General features: G+C 46.2%; 1 protein-coding gene across 1 annotated transcript; it reads left to right on the top strand.

Moving 5' to 3' along the window:
* Nucleotides 1-241: 241 nt before the first annotated feature.
* zfyve28 (zinc finger, FYVE domain containing 28) lies at nt 242-20,332 on the top strand. The gene is made up of 14 exons (XM_076158524.1): nt 242-594; nt 11,066-11,206; nt 13,835-13,972; nt 14,236-14,438; nt 14,613-14,702; nt 14,870-14,959; nt 15,042-15,143; nt 15,260-16,813; nt 17,049-17,144; nt 17,386-17,549; nt 17,627-17,743; nt 17,950-18,054; nt 18,346-18,449; nt 18,568-20,332. Exons 1-14 carry the CDS (start codon nt 559-561, stop codon nt 18,697-18,699), a joined length of 3,072 nt encoding a protein of 1,023 aa, XP_076014639.1. The 5' UTR covers nt 242-558; the 3' UTR covers nt 18,700-20,332.
* Nucleotides 20,333-20,471: the final 139 nt, after the last annotated feature.

Genomic DNA, 20,471 nt, shown 5'->3' with positions numbered 1-20,471 from the left:
AATCTCAATCATTCATTTATTTTCGTACACGATAGCAATTCTGTATGTAACAACAGGTAAGTCTGAGTCACTTAATTAAAAACTGCAAACTCTCACTCAAATGTCATATTTACAGTGGCTCCTTCGTTAGTATTCCTAAATAAAGCGGTGGAGTGGGTGGTTTACGTGCAGTCCTTTAAGGCAGCATTTCGTTGGAAAGTGGGCGGTGAATGTTGTCAAAGTGAGCGTCATGAAGCAACGATAGCGGGGCAGAGAGCAGCAGAGCCGTCGCTGTATCGTCGGGACTTGTAAAGTGGCCGGGCGGGGGAGACAACCAGCCAACCCCAGGACTGAGAGAGAGGATGGGAATAAGTCATTCTTTTCCAGTGATTTATTCCTACGTTTTCAAAGCCGCGTTGTAGCGTTTCATTTTCTACTTTTATTGTCTTTTGTTCATTTTACCCCTTTTTGAAAGCCACCGCCTCTAGCTAGCTTAGCAACAACCCTACCGCTGATACCGCCAGACACAGGTAGGAAGCGGAGGAGGGCTCGGTGACAAAGGAAGGTGGCGAGGTAACGATGAACCGCTTCCGAAAGTGGCTGTACAAGCCCAAGGTAAGTCCCGCTGCTTCCACACGCCGTGACAACTCTCTACTCGGCTCATTCTTTAATAATGGCTTTCCAAATATCTCTGTCATTGTGTCTGGCTAGCACTTCACACACTGACAGGCATCTGCTAGCCAGCATTAGCCTGAGCTCCTGATGTTTCACTGTATTCACCAGCTGCTCCTTTGTTGTTCATGCTGTTGTGGTCATTCTGGAAGCACCGATCACGCACAGCCTCCTCCAGCTGATCGTGTCATTCATTCAGAATAATAGTTTACGATATCAATCACGTTAATGGACCTTAATGGAGGTATTTCAAAACATTTTCCTCCGCTAGAGGAGTTGTAGTTCCTCGCTATAATAATAATAATAATAATGACTTCAACTCTGGTAGTATGCTGTATGTTCATTGTTGAGAAATGTCTGTTATTAACTGTATAGTCCTTTAAAAATGCATCGGCACAGCTAAAACGCAAATTCTTCAGCTGGATTGTGTGAATTTAAGGTAAACAATTAAGTCAACAAAAATAAAAATGTTAAAATTTCCATTATTCGCCTAATTGAATGATTGTTGTCTTAAACCTATATGTGTTATTACTGCTATGTTAAAAATGGCCTTTTGCTACCCTAACAACAACAACAATACTAGTTTCACTGTACAAAATTAACTAAATGTAGTGAAATATGTTCTTATGGAAGTAGAAACAAACATTTCACGAGTCAACACTCCTCATTACTGCTTGGGTGAATGTTTGCTTAAAGCTCAAACGTTTCAAATCCACACCGGCTCAGGCCCCGGTCACATTCTTTGCAGGCACCATCATTTTGGGGAGACGGTTGGGGTGTGATTCTTTAAATCAAGCTCAGTGTGTGGAAACACGCCTGACACAGCAGAGCATGTATCGAATGCTCGGTCGCTTTGTTAAATGAACACTTTTTCTTTATGCCAACAGCAGCGGTTTTTAAGACAAGTGAATGTGCAGATTTCTCCAGGGAGGGAGTTCTTGTTAACCCAGTTTTAGGGGGAGAACTGTGGACGATTCATCTGACGTTGTGCATGAACATATTGCTGCTTAATCTCCCGGCAGGTTGTTGCTGCTTCTCTACAGTATCACCTTAATACACTTGGATGCTTTAAAACACCAGTGGTAGATTCACAGGCTCCTACTCTGCCTGCAGCTGGAGCTTTGACTCTGAACCTTGGTTATTTGAATATTTAACAGGTTCACAGCTAATGTAGTCATTACCTTAGTCCCAGTATTCATATGGAAAGTTTGGCATTTACAGCGAAGATTAACATTAAGTGTCCAACTCTTTTAAAAGGAAATTCAGCGTGTGTGTGTGTGTGTTCGTGTGTGTGTGCGAGTTGTGTCACTTTGGCTATTTGCGTATGAACATTATGGACTAACATCTTGAAATCCATGTCCCCTTTTTTGGTCCTGATCCTTATCCAAAGCTGGCTCAAGGTGTAAAGTTCAATGCTGCAGCTTACAAACCATAGAGCAGACATAACAAGAGCCTGAACAATATAGCCTGGGCATTAACGTGGCGCTTCCATGCTTTGTGCTCATCACTATTCACACAGAGAGCCACATATGAAAGAGTGAAGTACTGGTGACTGTACTGCTGTGTGACTGTTGTAGCTCTGCTAATAGAAAACAAACTAGACCCTGTATATTTACGTGTCAGCTGGTGTTGATCAGTCTATCAGACAGGCTGTCATATCAAACAGTTTGAGCAGGCAGACAATGACATTACTCAGAGGTTTTTGCAGCTCTAATGTCACACAGACCTGTAATGAAATGCTTGAGATTACAGATAAGCCATTTATGCCCTTCACCACAAGCAAACACACACAGACACACACACACCTCACCTGACCTGACCTGACCTGCGTCACAGCCCTTTTCTCTGTGTCACCGTGTTTGCTGTCACAGCGTTTCTGCGGTCTATTGTTGGGGTCAGGCTCAGGTGTTGGGGTTCACCAGAGCATTGTGACGTTCATGCCTGACTCCTGCCTCTGAAGCAGGGCTGAGCTATTACATCAGAGCCTTTTCTGCCAAATCACCTCCTCGGTAAGAATTAAGCGAATTACACATAAGTCTGTGGTTTTTAAAAGACCTGTACTGCCTGAGAGGGTGAAGAGAGAAAAAAAGCACTAAAATCCTGGGTAATTATGCCAATCAGGATGAAAAGAGAACAGCAAGGAAAGGCTGTCTGAGGTCATCTGAGGCTCCGGCAGTTCAACTGCAAGCTTGCAAGTTTCCTTTTTTTCTGCTCCTCAGAGAAAAATATTTCAGTGTTGATGAGAATCTGCGGCCGGCCCTCAGCGCCCTGGCATTCATTGTTGAGCACTGCGTAGTGTTGTCATTGTGCATCACTGTAAAGCTGTTTATTATTGAACGATGTTGTCCTGGAGATAGAAAACTGTCCGATCAGCATGTTCCCTTGACTGAAGCAAACCTATTGATATTTCCAGAGCTGCTCTTTACTCCCCCCTCCCCCCCAGCCCCCCTCCAGATAAGTCTCACTGAGGAGGACTTTCTTTTTGCCCCTGCTACACTATCTGGTCCCTGTGCTGTAGAGAGGACTGTGCAGCGCCGCACGGGACATAATGTACCTGTCTATTCTGTCTGACTGGTTTGTCAAAGCGCCGGCTCCTGGAGGAACATTGGTAGGCTGTCCTAGTCGACTGTTAGGCTGGAGGACAAAGGTTTTAATAGCTATCTGACCCACATTTAGGCTTTACTGCTTTTCTACATCGGTCATTCCCTTCTAGTCATTTAAACAGGTCTAGCTGGTTTGTGTGTGTGTGTGCGTGCTGAGCCAATCTTCCCCTAAAGGAGATATCACACTCATGGGTTGCTCTTTGAATGAGCATTGTTTAGGTTTTAGGTGTGGGCCCTGTATCAGAGCGCATTGCTGAAGGCACTAAGACGAGACCTGGCTCAGGTTTCTGAGCTGCCAAAATGGCAACTATCTATTCACCTTTCATTCATCAGTGGCATACATGCAGAGTGAGTGATGGAGAAAGATGTCATGGGGCTAAACCTGTGCTTTTCCTCTGTAGCCTGTGTACCTTTCTCCTTTCTTGGTTGCTTTTCCATCAGGCATTCAGGGGCTGACCTTCAGCTCCACATCGCCTCATCCGTCAGAGTGACAAGGCTCACAGCTCGCACCGGGCCGAGTGCACTTCCCTCCATCTGCGGCGTGCTACTCATTTGTCTTTCGCTCCCTCCTTGCCACATGTTTAGTGGGTGGGTAGCTGATACTTTCCGCACTTCCATATTTAAATGTCAAATAGATATCAGTGGCACGTCTCTGCCCTCTTCGGCGTGGATGTGTGACTTCTCCTAAGTCTGGCAAACAGCTTCTTACTCCCACAGCTAGACGAGGTGATGTCCCGCTGTGTTGTCAAATTAGGAAACACAAAATGACAAATTTCAGTGTACTTCCCAATGCAGTGTACTCCAGACAAACTGTGTCGCCGCTTCCAATTCCAACAACGCTATCAACAGTGTCAGTCTGTCCAGCTTACTTATATAAGCAATGTTGATGCCATCCACGTACGTCACAACAATGATGTCATCCAATCATAGTGACTGCAGTGATGTCACCACAACAGGTATGTCATCAAAGTTCATAGTTCGACAATGATGTCACATTTATACGCCACACAATTAGAAATTCCTCTCCCTTGTTCTTTCTTACTTCCACATGTGTGATTTTGGTATTTAGGAGGCACTTCTGTTTATCTGCCTCATTGGTCTCCAGCTTGGTTTGTTTGCGATTGTCGTTAGCATACAAGTGGAAGAAGTGGGTCTAGGTAAAGCAATTAGGAGCTTGTCTGCCCTGGGTGAGGTCTGCACAGTTGGCACGGAGTCGATAGAGGGAGCAGCAAAGTGCTGAGCGGCGGCCGGCACGGCTTCATATTTACCCTGCTTTTCGTAGCTCTTTGTGGAAGTCCCTTTCTGCTTACACACCAGTCATGCAGTAATTGATTTGGTGTCAGCTGGTTCGATTTAGAGAGCTGACCCCAGTGCGGATCGAGACGGGCCAGGCGTTTGAAGGCCTTTTTAAATTCATGGCAGGAATGGAAATCAGAGCCCTACTGTCCTCAGTGTGAGGAAGGCAGAGATGGAAGGAAAGTACTGTGAGTGAGGTTTAAAGGTGCCTTAGAGAGAATCAGCTCCATCCAAAAGTCACAGAAAGGTCTATAATAACTGGTACCCATGACGACACTGACTGACACACAAAGCATGGCACGATACATATATATGTCCTTTATGATGTATCATGAATCTTAGAGCACTTAGCAGAAGCTCTAGAGCAGGGGTGGCTGACCTGCCTCTCTGAGTTAAACAGAAATCATTGAAGAGCTTTAAAACCCCCAAAGTCTTAAATGATGACTTTAGGGGTCAGCGTAAACAACATTTGGTTGAGTCCTGAAATCTGTGATTTGTAGGTATTGATGAATCAATAGGTGGTATCAGCCCTACTGGACTCTGAGTGCCAGCACATTGTTTGGGCTCTTAAGAGTTCAGTTTCCAAGAAGTGATAGATTTTCATAATCTGCCAAGCGGGAAAGATCGTATGAATCACAGTTTTCACATCAAGCACCGCCAGGCAAAACAAAACAGTCAACACCTATTTGAAAGAGTGGAAAGATGCAAATTGGGTTCTGTTGGGATCTAGAGACGATGCAATTTGGTGGATTTATCAGTTTACAATTATCTGTGAACCCCTACTTGAAATAGGAAGAAGAGTTTGTGCGAACATGTGATCTCAACACGACGCCGACTCATTCTCAATAACAATGACATGTATTTGCACACAATTACCCTGAGGGTGAACTGTGATTCATCCTGAGCTTTACGAGGGGATATGGGTCAAAACCACAGAGAGACCAAGCCAGCGTTTACAGCAGTTTGTGTCATTCTCATTTGCTGTAGGTCATTTTTAATATGTAGCAGTGTTTTACATATGAGACATGCATCTTCATCCCACTCGTCACTCCTTTTGTGTACAATTCTCCACTAATCTCACCATCTGAGTAGTGTATAATCTGATTATTTGAACATAGTAGGACAGTGTTGTTTCTGTGTGCCACTCTGCCACCAGGGGACCCAGGGGATTCTTGTAGCCGTTTAAATCCTCTTTGTCCCCGGCCGTGTGTGTGTGTTGACTTGGCCTGCCCTGCTCCACCGTGTGCCAGGCTCAAGCACGGGTCATTGCATAGTCCACATACCAGGTCAGGGCAGGGCAGAAGAGACAATCGCATCATAGCATGACACCAGATGGACAGACGGAGGGGGAGAATTTCACTGAAGGGATATTTTGTCTCTAGTTTGCTTGTATGGATTCAGCTCAGCCACCAAATCAATCTGCAGTAAAACTGGGCTTTCTTATCAGTTCCATTGACTGCTTTACATACTAGCTTTGTAGAATGTCCCAGAACTCCTTAAAGTGTGAGAAAAGATTGCAGACAGCTGGAATGGCATGTTTAAAACCTTACTTTACCTAATTATCTGTCAGTCCACCTCAATAATCAATAATGGGGCGATTGTAACGCTTCTAAAACACTTAACAGCAAAAGATAAATTGCTCTCTCATTGTGAAAATATGATTGAAAAAGAGCCTACATATTTGGAATATATACTTGGTATGATCTTACCAGCTATTAATCCATTATTGATGAATCTAACGTCCCAATTTCCCGTCACTAACTACAGTCATTGAGCTGGGGGGGGAAAAGTCCTGATGCAAGATGAGAAGAATGACTCGACACAATCAAACCTGCCTCAGTTGAACGCCTCATGCACGGTAAACCCGGTGTGAATAATGTTTGAAGACGTTTCCCTGTTTACCACAATGTTTGGCTCTCTTGGCACAGCTTTAACGCCTAGGCCTGAATTATAAATAAGGTGATAAACTGAGTACAGCTGCTCTTATTTGCCAGTAACTGAGTGGATGAAGTGGAATGAACTGGTTTCCCCCTACAGTATTTGCCTCTGATCCTTGGCAGGCAGCCAGAAAGCAGCAAATTGAGCCTGGAATAGAGTTATGGAGGGCAGAGGCAAGGTTTCTCTTAAGTCCCCTAAGTGGGCTCAGTGTGCAAGCACCAATGCTTTGGATGCTTATGAAGCATTAGCCTGACACTCTCCGTCATCTGCATAGTCTGAATGGAAATGAAGCCCAGAATTAGTGCTCAAAGAGAAAAGAAATGATGAGTGTTAATCATTCATTTGCACTCTACACTTTAAGAGACAACAGCACATTTTAATGAGATCAGAATGTGACTGAGTTTTATTGAGAAACAAAAGAAGAATAGAATAGAAGAATAGCAGCTTCCTTATCCTTGTGTCACTGTCAATGTTTGTGATTGAGAACGTTTAAGAGTAAGAGTGACTCTGGGTAAAATTATGGCAGACTAATGATCCAAGATTATAGGTTTGTCATCTCAATGGATAATGTGTTGTCTTAGAGAGAGGGAGAGGGAGAGAGAGAGAGAGGGCACCAGGGACACCTGACAGCAGGAGAGTGGCAGCCCACAGGGGGCTGGAACACAAACTGCTGAATCACTTCCTTGCTTATGCAAGGTATAGTTGTCATTGGTAATGGTAACACAGTTTGTAGCCCCCAGACGGTCACACACTTACGTTTTCAGGTTCTTGCTCTGAATATTTGAATAAGATGAATAAGACTGTAGTTTCTTTTGCTTGCCTTGCATTCTTGCGAGTCTCATGTTTCAGAGGTTCTTAAAATTGGGTCAGAAATTCTTTTGTGACAGCGTTCCAGTTTGTTGTTATAGTAACTCAGTGAATGTGTGTGTGTGTGTGTGTGCAGGCCAGTTTCTCCTCAGCACTCCACTCTGTACCACATACCTGCTACATATGTATGAGAAGGTTTGAATAAAGCTTCAGCCTAACGTCACTCACTTTGTTTTCATGCAGTCAATACTCATCTGTTCATACTTGAATGACAGGGCAAGATTAACAGGATTCCTATGTTCCAACAACTTATCAAACACCTTATTGTTACTGTGGTATTCTGCCATATTGTTGCCATAGCGTTGTACTTGTGTCAGCTGGAACCAGATCAACAAGCTGTCACTGAGGCTGAACTGAAGCCCAGGCCCTGTATCTGCATGAACGTATTGACTGCACTCTGCTACCACACGATTGCGTGAATGAGCATGTATGCACGTCTTCCTAATGAAGTGGTCGGTCAGTGAACACAACACACTTTAGTTACAACTCAGAGGTGAGCAGGTTAACATGCCTGAGTACTGTAAATATTTCAGGATAATCCAGCTGTGTTAAACGCACTGACTCACTCACAGTCTATGTAACAATATACAGCACGGTAAATATTGATATCAGGGACTTCAGATTAGCATATCGGGCTACGGATGAGTCTGTGTTTCATGGTTTCGATGGCCTCCTGTCTGGGATGTATCCGCCCTAATTGGCTTATGCTATTGAATTTGACGTTTACGTAGCATAGCCGCTTTGCCAAATATTGATGTCAGAAATGCAGCGGCTCTAATGGAATGAGCGCAGTGAAGGATCTGTAGTGTTGATTTAAAGATTCTGGCTTCTGTTCTCTTTATCAGGCGTGATTTCTTCTCCTCGTACCTTCAAATTTGTCTTAAATCATTGTACGATGCACCAAACGTGTCGCCCGTGTGGAACATAGTTAAGGTAGATCAGCGGTCTTGAACGTTGCCTTACGACCGACTTCCTTCCCGTGATGCCACGCTGCAGGAATGTTCCCTCTCCAGTGTGGAATGCAGCACGAGGAGGTTATAGGATGCTTCGGTCTCAATCGCTTCTTTTCTTCCTCCATGGCCTGTGTGCTGCAGAAGTCTGTGAAGGAATGCCACCCGTCTGTGGGCTGTGTTGTGTGTGTGTGTGTGCTGGAAAAGGTCAGTGTAGCCCACACTCCCAATTTCCTACTTGTCCGTCGGGACATTTGAATCATTAACTCACTCCCAGTTATGCAGTTGTATAAAGTCCAGTCAAAGCTGACATGGCACTCTGAATCTAGGTCCTCCCATTGTTTAAAGGTTACGTCCTCGTGCCAATGGGTTCATTTGTTTTCTTATCTGTAATTAATTTCAACATAGTTTTAACTTAATATCCTCTAGCCTTCAGCCCTCACTTTCCCCTCAGAAAACCCACTTCTCTCCAGAGCCATAACCCACAGCATGTGAGCCATCAAAGCCTAATGTGCACCTATAAAGAAGTTATCTGATAATAAAGTTTGTGTGAGGTTTTGACATGATTTCACCGATTTTACATCTTATTTTTACTGATTTCCCCTTGTTTTGCTATAATGTCTGAATTCTTGTTCTCCACAAATGGATTTACTGTATGTGTGTGTATGAATATATAGAGATAGGGAGAGAGAGAGAGGGAGAGAGAGAGCACGTACTTATGTGACCTTGTTAAGAAAGAACACTTGAGATGAGTGTGAAACATTTGCTATATTTGCTGGCTGTAATAGAGACTCAGAAGTTCCATAGGATTGTTTATATAACATGCCTTCTCTCTGTCCTCCTCTTCATCATATGCAGTCAAATCTGAAGGATTTTGCAGTCCCTTTTTGTCCATAATCTAATCAAACTGGCTGCAGGGCTGATTGTGCAGTGGGATCTCGTCTCTGTCTGTGACGACGAGACAACGGCAGGGATGAATCTGGAGTCGGGTCGAGTTTGTCCCCAGAATCAAAGAGATAGAAGGTCTTTCGGTATCTGCCCTGCTGAAGTTCCCTTGAGCACTTCCTGCTCTGTTACAGGCCGCTGTTGTAAGATCACGCCCCCTATAGGTGCAGTAGGTTACATTCCTGGATCAATAAGGAATCACACGTTGAGATTTTGCACTACTAAAATACAAAACTTGGTTAATTGTTGTTATTATTATATGATATTTTATTTTGTCCTTTCCAAACGACAGTGTTGCATCGTTGTCTCACCAAGTCAAAATGTGACAAGTAATGTAGCTGTAGGTTGCATCTCTGTGTTTCCTTCTCGCTGTTTGATTCATTATTGATGAGAGGGAGTGAGGGAACAGCGCTGTGTATCATATTCAGAGAGAGAGAGAGACGCGCTGCAGGAGCTGCACGCAACAGGAAGTGTGGCAAAGTTGAGGGAAAGGGTCCTGCAAGAGGTTTCAGTAAACGGCAGTATTTACCTCAGACAAAACATTTCCAGTCTTTCACATGGCGAGCCGGCCTGTTGTGTTCCAGTCTGCAGAGTCATGCTGTCGTCTTTAACGGCCCGCTCCTGAGCCGACATTGGCTCCGTGTGGTTTGTGATGATGCACGTCTGCATGTGGTCGCCATTTGCAAAACCATTAACCTTTCAATCAACCTAAGCCCTCTCCAGGATGTGTGTGTGTGTGTGTGTGTGTGTGTGTGTGTGTGTGTGTGTGTGTGTGTGTGTGTGTGTGTGTGTGTGTGTGTGTGTGTGTGTGTGTGTGTGTGTGTGTGTGTGTGTGTGTGTGTGTGTGTGTGTGTGTGTGTGTGTGTGTGTGTGTGTGTGTGTGTGTGTGTGTGTGTGTGTGTGTGTGTGTGTGTGTGTGGCTTGTTGTGTACATGACTACAGAGAAAAAGCATTTGTAAGTAGGGTAACTAGCGTCGTAGTTAAGGAACGGCTCTTGTTTGGATGGATTTAATATCAGTGATTTCATTCTTTCATTTATTCACTTTGTAATGAAGCTCAGACATGAATTCTTGTATTTACACTCCTCTGCCAGTCTGTCGGCTGTGATTGTACCTGTGACTCATTCGGAAGCAGCAGCTCTGTTGAAGAAATATGTACCTGAGAAGCTGTGAGCAGAAAGTGTGTGTTTTGTCTTGACAAATGATTTGATAACTGCTTGATTATGGAGATGGATCCATAGATTAATGGACTGATTGTTTCCGCCGTAATTTTCAGCCAGCTGTGCTTTATTACTTCCTCTAAATCCCCCCTGAATACCTTTGCTAAAATGAGAGCCATCTGTTGTTAACCTGGCCTATATGACGTCCTACTTACCTGCTTTGTTTCTCTCCCTATAGCTCATCACTAGGTTGCTGTGTTTTGCTGCCTGTGTGTCTAAACTCTGCAGCTAAAATCATCAATAGACCTCTGGGTTAGAGCGTTCTGTGCTGGGCTCAGGACTTATCAATCACTTAAGAATTTATTCCAGCGTGGACACAGTGACACCGGTCCATTGTCGGTCGCCCTGCCCTTGAGCACAGGATGAGTTATAGTCACCTTGGCTGGACGCTTTCAGCATCCAGGAGCAGCAGAGCAGTAAAGCACTCTGGGTAGAATCTTAGAGAGCTCTTCGTCCACCAAAGCCAACGCTGCACTATATTACAATCACACCCAAAATATAAAGATAAAGCTAAATAATATAATACTGCTTGCAATGTGTTGTGCGTGGCAGCATTGAAACTGAACTCCCTGTCTCTCTCCTTTGTCTTGGTGCAGAGGACAGACCCGCAGCTCCTGGCCCAGTTCTACTACGCCGATGAAGAGCTGAACCAGGTAGCCACCGAGCTGGACAGCCTGGATGGCAGGAAGGACCCTCAGAGATGTACGCTGCTGGTCAACCAGTTCCGCTCCTGTCAGGTCAGTTGGAAAGAAACCAAACTCATCTCTCCTCCCAAGTCTGTTTGGATTTCTGTTTGTTTTTGTTTCCTTTGTGGCGCAAAACTGGATCAAAGGTATATTTAACCCCCGACGGTTTAGAACTTGACCTGGAGGAGTTGTTTGTTTTTTTAGATTCCTCTCGTCTCACACGGATAAACACCTGGCTGCACTTTGCTCCGGCCTGGGAAAGCTGAAAATAGACAACACCCTTATCACTTTGTTCCGGATATAGGCCCGTGTTATTAATGCTCGGGCCAAGTTCTTATATCGAGCAGCTTCACAGATAAGGTGAGATAAGGAGACATTGTTAGGAAGCGGCCAGGAGGCACCGTCCTCTTTGCTTTGATACAATCAGGCTCTGTGTTATGTAGGTTAGTAGTATAAATGGTTACTACGGTGACCAAAGAGGTGTGCAGCTGTGGTAATTGGGTCCATATCAGCACATTGAATTGGTTTAGAAATGTTTTTATCAGCTCATTCAGCTATGTTAAAACTCCTGAACAGAACAGCAAAGCTTCAGTTGTTGCAGCTGTCTTATTGTCTGGATGCTGATGTGCGTTTAGAGGAAGTGGGCAGGAGTGATGGCTGCCACGCTGCGCCCCGCTGAGGGAGAGCTGGAGGTGGTGGAGGGAGGTCTGCATCTGGCCCCTCGCCCCTCAGCTTCCCTCCCACCGCCACGGCACACAGGGAAGAACCGCTTAATAAGGTCATCACTCTGCGTCCAACTGTTCTGTTTCCCCTCTGTTCTTCCCTCCGCACAGTGTCACTTCATTTTGTGTGTCTCTTCTGTGTTTCTTTGTCCTCTCTCATGCGCTCACTCACTGTTTTGCTTTGTTGCTGTGTTCCGTTATCAAATAAATTCCCAAAGGCCTTAAACCATTTAGCTTAATGGAAATGCAAAATCTGAACCTTAAGCTTATGTCTAAACCTTAGACTTGTCTCTGATTACTACGCTCTATACGTTGCCTGGCCTGCCTCCCCGGGCTGAGGAGAATAAATTAAGCTGCATGAAACCCCACAACCCGGAGGCCCCAAGAATAGAAGGCAAGGGGCTCTGATGCCCAAATTTGCACTTGAACCTGCCACTGCTGCTATCAACTCTCCTTCAAGGCTCTCTGTTGGGGGGACGCTGGAATGCTTCTCATATTATGTTGGCATGGCTGTTCTCACAGTCAGTGCGTCTACATACACTTCCATCAGACTGCTGTGGGTGCAGTGGCACGCCGTCGCCCTCCTCAGCGTAGGTGGGCCACTACTTTGGTAAACATGGCAAACAATGTTTTGTCACAAGCACAACAGGACTAGATTCCTTTGGTGTTGTTTATTCAGAAAACACAAAGTCAAGTGTACTTTCAGCTGCTCTTATTAATGTGCGGTCAAAAAACGTCTGCGTCCAGTTCCTCACAAGATGATGCCATGGAACTACCTGATGTCATCTTATCAGCAATGACAGCACTGATTTTGTCTGAACAGATAGATTTAACTATGACGTCACACTGGATTTTCCCACCTATTTCATGGCTTTGGCGTCCACAGCAGAGAGACAATTGCATACAATTATGTAGAGGTGTATTCATTTTGTTTATTTCATGTTTCACCCCAGACTTTCCCACCTCTGTGTATTTCCTGATTGGGAGGACTCTCATACTGCCATTATATAAACCACACATACCCTGAGAATGATGGCATTGTAGTGCGTGTAATGTATACGGCTTAGTAACATTTTAAATGGGCATTAGGATGAAAACAAAAGAATCAGTATTGTGTGCATGTAAGCATACTATCTGTGGTCTGATGGAACAGGCAAGTGTGTGTGTGTGATGCAGCAAGAAGGAGGTTAAATCAAATGACATACTGCACACATGAGACGCAGAAAGAGAGGCTCAGACAGTAAATCAAGTAAAGTAGGCTGCATAAAGCAAAATCCATTCTTTTGTCAAATGCTTCTGAGCCAAGCAGAATGATTTGAAACCAGCAGCGGTGAAGGTTATCACCGGGTCCCAACTGGGAGAAGCTCAGAGAGAGAGAGAAGGGTGGTGCTCGGACTGTGCCAAGACACACACACACACACATAGCACACAGCCATAAAGGAAGCCGTGGTTAAGCTTTTTAAGGTTGCTCCTGGGGGTGACCACAGAAAGACGCAGTGCTGTGCATAACAAGATTACAGTGAAGGCTGCAGAGTGAAAGGCTGAGTGTAAGGCATTGTTAGGGGCTGTTGTACATGCCAGCGGCACATAAGCTCTTGATTAGCTCTCGCTGTGTGTGACACTGTGTTTTCACCACTGGAATAATGTGCTTTCATAGAGGGATCATGGAGCTGTGACGGCTCTAATGGGCCGTGTTCCTGTCAAATTGTGTTCATGTTAATCTCATTCAGTGCTAAACATCACATTACAATGAGCGTCCTGGAAGAGGTGAGTCCTTTCTCAGCTCGGGTGATTAGCCAACATTAATTAATCAAAGTAAACACTGAGAATATTGTTTTTAGTAAACAGGCATTCCTGCCCCGCCACCGTTTTCACTCACCTTGATTGAATCTCAGATTTATACCTGCAGGTCCTTTTGTTCAAGCTTGTTTTCTGTCATCCTTCTGTTTATCTCCAGGACAATGTGTTGAATATTATCAATCAGATCATGGATGAATGTATCCCCAACGATCGGGCCAACAGAGACTTCTGTGTCAAGTTCCCTGAGGAGATTCGTCATGACAACTTGGCGGGCCAGCTGTGGTTTGGGGCTGAGGTAGTGTATTCCCCCTAGCATCAGCCTGGAAGAAAACAACCTCACACAAGACCTACAGTACACACGTACAGTCACACACATACAGTCACACACATACAGTCACACACATGTTACACACACGAACATGAAATACATAAATGTTAACAGATGCGGTTCCTGTTGCTCATCAAACGTGACAACATAAACATCACTTTCTGAATTTAAAGCTCTGTATAAATAGAAGTGAAGGAGAGAACGTTTCTGATCTATGGTTTCCTGTGCAGTGTTTGGCTGCAGGTTCCATCATCATGAACAGGGAGATAGAGAGCATAGCAATGAGGCCTCTGGCTAAGGATCTCACTCGCAGCCTGGAGGAGGTACGCAACATCACCAGAGACCAGGCCCTGAGAGACCTCAACCTGTACACAGACCGCATGAAGGACGCATTGCGTCATTTCGACAGCCTTTTTGCTGAGTTTGAGCTCAGGTAAGTCATAAGTGCTGTAGATGTTGTTGCGTTCTGGAGTATCATCATGAATCATCCCCTCTCTCTCTCTGTCTCTCTGTCTCTCTCTCTCTCTCTCTCTCTCTCTCTCTCTCTCTCTCTCTGGTCGGTTCTGCAGTAACATCTTTTCCATCCTTGTTCCGTCCCTTTCTCCAGCTATGTGTCAGCCATGGTGCCTGTGAAATCTCCCAAAGAGTACTATGTACAGCAAGAGGTGATCGTGCTCTTCTGTGAGACGGTGGAGAGGTGAGTTGGCAGAGGAACAAACAGAAGAAGAAGAAGTTGAAGACGAACAGAAGAGATGAGCGGCGCCTAATTTGATCCGGAATTTTCCCCGAAGCTAAATCTGACTTGTGCTGGGAAATAACGTGGTGAATTTTTTATGTTGTGTTTTCTTTTGTACTTTGCCTTAGAGCCCTGAAGCTGGGCTACCTCACACAAGACATGATCGATGACTACGAGCCCGCACTGATGTTTACAATTCCCAGACTAGCCATTGTGTGGTAAGTGTAGCCTGTCCCTCTCCATTCTCCTGCCCGCCTCCTCTCCACCCTCTAAAGAAACTCTCCCTGTATTGATTTGCAGTGGGTTGGTTGTGTATTCGGAAGGACCTCTCAACCTAGACCGAAAATCTGAGGACATGTCTGAGCTGTTCCGTCCTTTTCGCACGCTGTTAAAGAAAATCAGGTAAAGTTGAACCATGCAAACATGTAGAGCGGTTTAATGTCCCCGCCTGTGTAAATAACAATGTTTGACAACGGACAAAAGAACAGTGTTTGAAGGTTGTTGTCATGCTTTTCCAGAGACCTGCTGCAGACCCTGACTGATGAAGAATTGGTTACTCTAGAGAGGAACCTCTGTATCTCTCAGGATGGGGAGTTCTCAGCAAGCCAGGCGGCGGAGACCAGCACCGCACCAGCACTAGCACCAGCACCGGCACCAGCACCAGCACCAGTCCAAGAGAATCAGTCTTCCTCCTGCCTCACTAATGGCACTTTAGCAGGGGAGAGCGAAGAGGAGCAGGAGAATCTGGCTCCGTTTGTCTGTCCCAGCCAGGAAGAGGAGTTGGTGGAAGTGGAGAGGGGCTGGGAAAAGGTGGAGAGTGAGAGTGGAGAGGAGGATCAGGAGCAGATTCTGTTGTGTGAGGAGGCAGAAGAGGCTGAGCTGGCCTGCTCCATGCAGTATGATGAAGAGGAGCTGGAGCAGCTCAACATGATGGTGTACCGTGTGGGAGACGAGATGTCCACTCTGCTGTCCCCTCCCAGCCAGGGTCACTCTCCTGCTCACAACCCACACAGAGGAGTATCAGGGAGCTCCAGCGGGGCTTCCAGCACTGAGGCCTCTCCCCGCAGGCTTCTGAGGGGGCGGGGAAGGACAGGCATCTATGTAGAGGAGGAAGATAAGGTCTTCTTCATGGAGGACCTGGATGCAGCAGGTGAAGGCATCACCAGCATCTCAAGAGAGTGTTGTCTGGCGTCGTCCTCCAAAGCCTCAGATCCATCCTGTCCTGTGCAGCACAGGCAGGCAGGACTCCTGTCAGAACCAGCTAGGAACGGCTGGCACCCTGAGGCCCAGTCAGAGCAGCCATGTCCACAGAACACACTCTGTCCTGGCACAAAGCGTCCCCCCTGCATCTCCGCCCCCGGCTCTGAGCCCCTGCCTTACACCAACGGCTGGGAGACGGGTTTGGAGGGGACTGCGTCTGAAACCGCTGAGGTCATCGCCCACCGCATGGGTGGGATGAAGCTCTCGGCTACCGTCATCTTCAACCCTCGCTCGCCCAGCCTTACGGAGCTGACGGTGGACAAGCTGCTGCTGCCTCAGCCCGCTCCCTCTGAGATCGAGCCCTGCGGCCCCCTGGTGGCCACTCACTGCCTGCTCAACTCCTGCGTCTGCTGTGGCAGCTGCGAGGATGGCCACGAGGATGCCATCTCCATGGAAACCCCTGGACTGGGTCTGGGCCTGGCCTTGGGATTGGACAAACATGGCAAGACTCCACCCTCCAGCGCCGTCATCCAATCCTCCGCTTGCTGCCTGCCTCCCCGCGGTCACGAGCTCCTCAGCAAGGGGGAGCTGATGGCGGCGCCTCCCTCCCGCTGCTCCGCTGAGCCCCCAGTAGAGGAAGGAAGCTCTCCGCTCTGCGAAAAGTGCCTGGTGGTGGCGGCTCCGGGGCCCAGGCACCAGGCTCAGGACTGCGGCTCTAACGGAGGATGCGCCTCCTCCCTCTGCAACCACCAGCCGAGGCCTGCGAAGAGGCAGCAGGCGAGCGGCGGCAGACAGGGGGACGGGGAAAAGGACAAGCCGGGGAAGAAAGACTCGGACAAGGACGGCAAAGAGGACGGCAGGAAAGCATCCAGGTGGGCTTCATCTGCACGGGCCTGTAGATGAATGAGGGGAGAAGTGCCTATGAACTCCACACACACTTCCATCTGTTTAAGCTTTCATTTCACCGTATTTCATCATAAATTCAGTTTTTCTGTTGCTTTCATCTACGGTTTGTTTTCATACAGCTCTTCGCCTTATGTTGCCTCAATTACTTACTCTCTCATTATTTATTTATTTTCCCCCCCTTCTTTTTGTTGTTTTCTCCAGTTTACAGAGCTCCCCCCTCAGCTCAGTGTCAGGTAGTGACTCTGAGAGTGTGTCAGTCACCACATGTAGTCTGTCCAGCAGTGAATACACTCACAGGTAAACCTCTCATGCATCATTGTTGTATGCTTTCTGTGCATATATAGGATTTCCTGATCATAAATCTGACTGCCACCCTTTCTCCTTAATTGACTGAACCTGAGTATTCGGTCAGATTGAACTCGAGGCGACATCAAGACAGGAAACGCAGCTTTGAGCGAGACGGATATTTAGGGAGTAGATATGTTAGTTTCGATGTCTGTTTGCCGTTTCCATACACGTGTGTCCCTGCTTCCTGCAGCCCTGTCAGCAGCCTGACCCCCAGCTCGGGCACGTCAGACGACCCCGACCATCAGGAGATCCAACTGGCGCTGCAAGATGCCAAGGTGGCTGCACGCAACAAGATCCGCTCCCGCTTTCACAGCAGCAGCGACCTCATCCACCGCCTCTTCGTCTGTATATCAGGTAGAGTCACGCTCCTGGTCGCCTTCCCTCCGCCTCTCTGTGTCCCTCAAGCTGATATCCGTGTCGCTCTCTTGTAGGGGTCGCCGACCAGCTGCAGACCAACTACGCCAGTGACCTTCGTAGCATCCTCAAGACGCTTTTTGAGGTGATGGCAACCAAGTGTGAGGAGGGAGACAGCGATATGCAAAAGAAAGGTGAGGGACAAAGTCTACATGGTCATGATCAGGTTAGAGGAATATTGCATGTAACACTGCCCTTCTTGTTCTTTGGTGATCTGGGAACTGAAACTCTTTGTTGTTGCTCTGAGGGGTGTAAACTCATTGCTTATGAAAGGATAATGTGTATAAATCTGCAGATTCTGCTCTCTAAGGTTGTTTTTCTATCCTTCTGTGTTTTCCAGTAGTACCTCCTCTGTGTAATGCAGCGCTGGATGACTGTGCTCTCTGTCAGGAGACCATTTCCTCCTCTGAATTGGCAGCGAAGGCCCGAGAAGGCCACTTCGAAGGTTAGCACACACACAGACACACAGACAGAGCACACAAGCGATACACAAACATGACTCGCACATAGGTTGCCGGGGTGGCCGTGGGTCAAAGGTATAGAGTCTTGCACCCAGGTTACAGGAAGTGAGTGCTGACTTGATGTGTCAGGGACTGTAATGCATCCAAATCCAGAGAAAAGGGACAAAAGCACAGAAAGGAAACATCAGCTCTTCTCTCCTCCTCCCGTCCCTCAGCAGCAGACATACTGATGTATCAAACCTGCTTAGTGTGAACTCTTTCTTGGCTTCATGCAGACCCTCCAGACTGGGTTCCTGATGAAGCCTGTAACTCCTGCATCGCCTGCAAGGCTCCGTTCACCGTCATCCGCAGGAAACATCACTGTAGGAGCTGCGGAAAGGTACCAGCCTTCTGTTTGTGTTTAACCGACTACAGTGAGGCCAGAGTTTCATCTTTATTCTGCTGAGTCATTCCTAAGATAGATGGCTGATGTCTGATGTGTCTCTGTGTCTTTTCAGATCTTCTGCTCCCGCTGCTCCTCCCATTCTGCTCCTTTGCCCCGGTATGGCCAGGTGAAGCCAGTCAGGGTCTGTACACACTGCTACATGTTTCATGTCACACCCTTCTACAGTGACAAGACTGGCATCTGACCTCTGGTGATGAAAAGCACACAGCCCTGCCTCTCAGAGAGTGTATGCAAAGGACAGATCGGACGCTGTGTATAAAGAGACTGCCACGCTGCTCTGGTCCTCTGTAACGGCCCCCCTCATCGTACCTGCAAAGAAAGGCTTCAGAATAAGGCTGCCGTGGAGAAGAGAGCAGAGAGATTGGACACAGCCACGCAATTAATTAGACCCTTTTCTGTTGCTTCAGAGATGCAGTGCCTAAGCAGGAACAGCAGAGGCTCAGAGGGAGGAGGGAATCAACGGCAATAACAGATGTTGAACTGTTTCTGTCGCGGTTTGCAGCACAAAGTCAGAGGAGCGGGCCGCCTAATGTTGCTTTGGTGTATATGAAAGGACACGTGACATTTTCCTATGCTTTAGCGAGCTTCCTACATTTGTGCCAGAGCTCCCACGGGACTCGGATTATTCAAAAGAATGTAAATCATGATAACCATGTAAATAAGGATAATTCTGGTAACTCCACTACATTATCTTCAGCTAACAGACGCTGTATGCAGGATGTATATGGGAATTGTAAAGCAATCTTCACCAGGCTGCCGGTCTCAGCAAAGCAAAAATGACAAAACAGCTTTTATATGAGATCCTTTGCGCTTTTAATGGCAATGAATGTAATTGTGTATTACATTGCAAAACCGTGTCTTGATCCCAACAGGATTGATAGAGAGCCTTCTATCAGTGACTCTGGGCTGTGCCCATTGCTTTTACAGTTGCACCATAGCATGTTTAAGTAGTTTTTTCTTCGGGACTCTACTGCACACTGAAATGGAGTAAAGGGATTCCATTAGTCATCGCTGACAGGTCTGGAAGGCCCCCTAGTGGAGAGTTGACCTCTCTTCATTCACTGAAGCGATGTGGTGTGCACATTTCTTTTCAACCAGAGGCCTTCTCAGGTGCTGGCCGACTGAATACAGGCCAGTTATTGCCCATGGATTTTCACTTCCTCTCAGCTGTTTAGTGCAATATTGTGACTACTAACTGCAATGGTCCTGCACATGTTACTAGAGACAACCCTGCGTTATTTAAATGATAAATATTGTACATTTCTAAAGAGCCTTTACAGAATTTAACTAATTTAATCTTTGGTTCTGGACGATCCATCTGACTTCCATTCTTTCTTACTTCCTCTGTGCTGTTGGTTCTGCTTCCATTGCAGTGACCAATTAGAATAATCTTCCACGCTCTTGATACACAACAACTCCGACACGTAAATGGGCTAAAGTGGCCAATCTAAGATACAGACCTCCAGGCGGCACCGGACTATTTTGCAGTTTATGTGCAGTTAGCTCTGACCTAAGCAGTTTCTCAGGCATTACATTGTTTGCAGTTGGATCATCCTTGTTTTTTTTCCATGTCAACTGTTTTTCAAAAGGTATGGTTTTCTTTTATAAAGGACAAAAATAATGTATGGAGCTAATTTTACGTTTAAGAAGGAATCATGCAGTAATTAAGGGGTGGGATATCGTATTTCAGAGCTTGATCTTATTTTGTAAAACTACACTACATTTCCATAATAAGAGCTGTGTAAAATACTACAAAATAAATAATGTTATATAGTTTTAAATGCGATGTAAATTAAAATAAATTACTTTTTCCTGATTAACAATGCTGACTGATGACTTGATGCTACGTGTTACTTCTTTACCTTTACAGCATAATGATATTACATTTTCTTCAGATGTATCATGTTGTGGACAGATGTAATGCCACACTCACGGACAACTCCATAGCATTTTGTT

This window comes from Genypterus blacodes, unplaced genomic scaffold (genome assembly GCF_046128005.1).
Source record: "Genypterus blacodes isolate CSIRO-AG114 ecotype Tasmania unplaced genomic scaffold, CSIRO-AGI_Gbla_v1 ptg000082l_1, whole genome shotgun sequence".
NCBI lineage: Eukaryota > Metazoa > Chordata > Actinopteri > Ophidiiformes > Ophidiidae > Genypterus > Genypterus blacodes.
The sequence above is the reverse complement of the archived record's forward strand: the minus strand, read 5'-3'. Positions and strand labels throughout refer to the sequence as shown.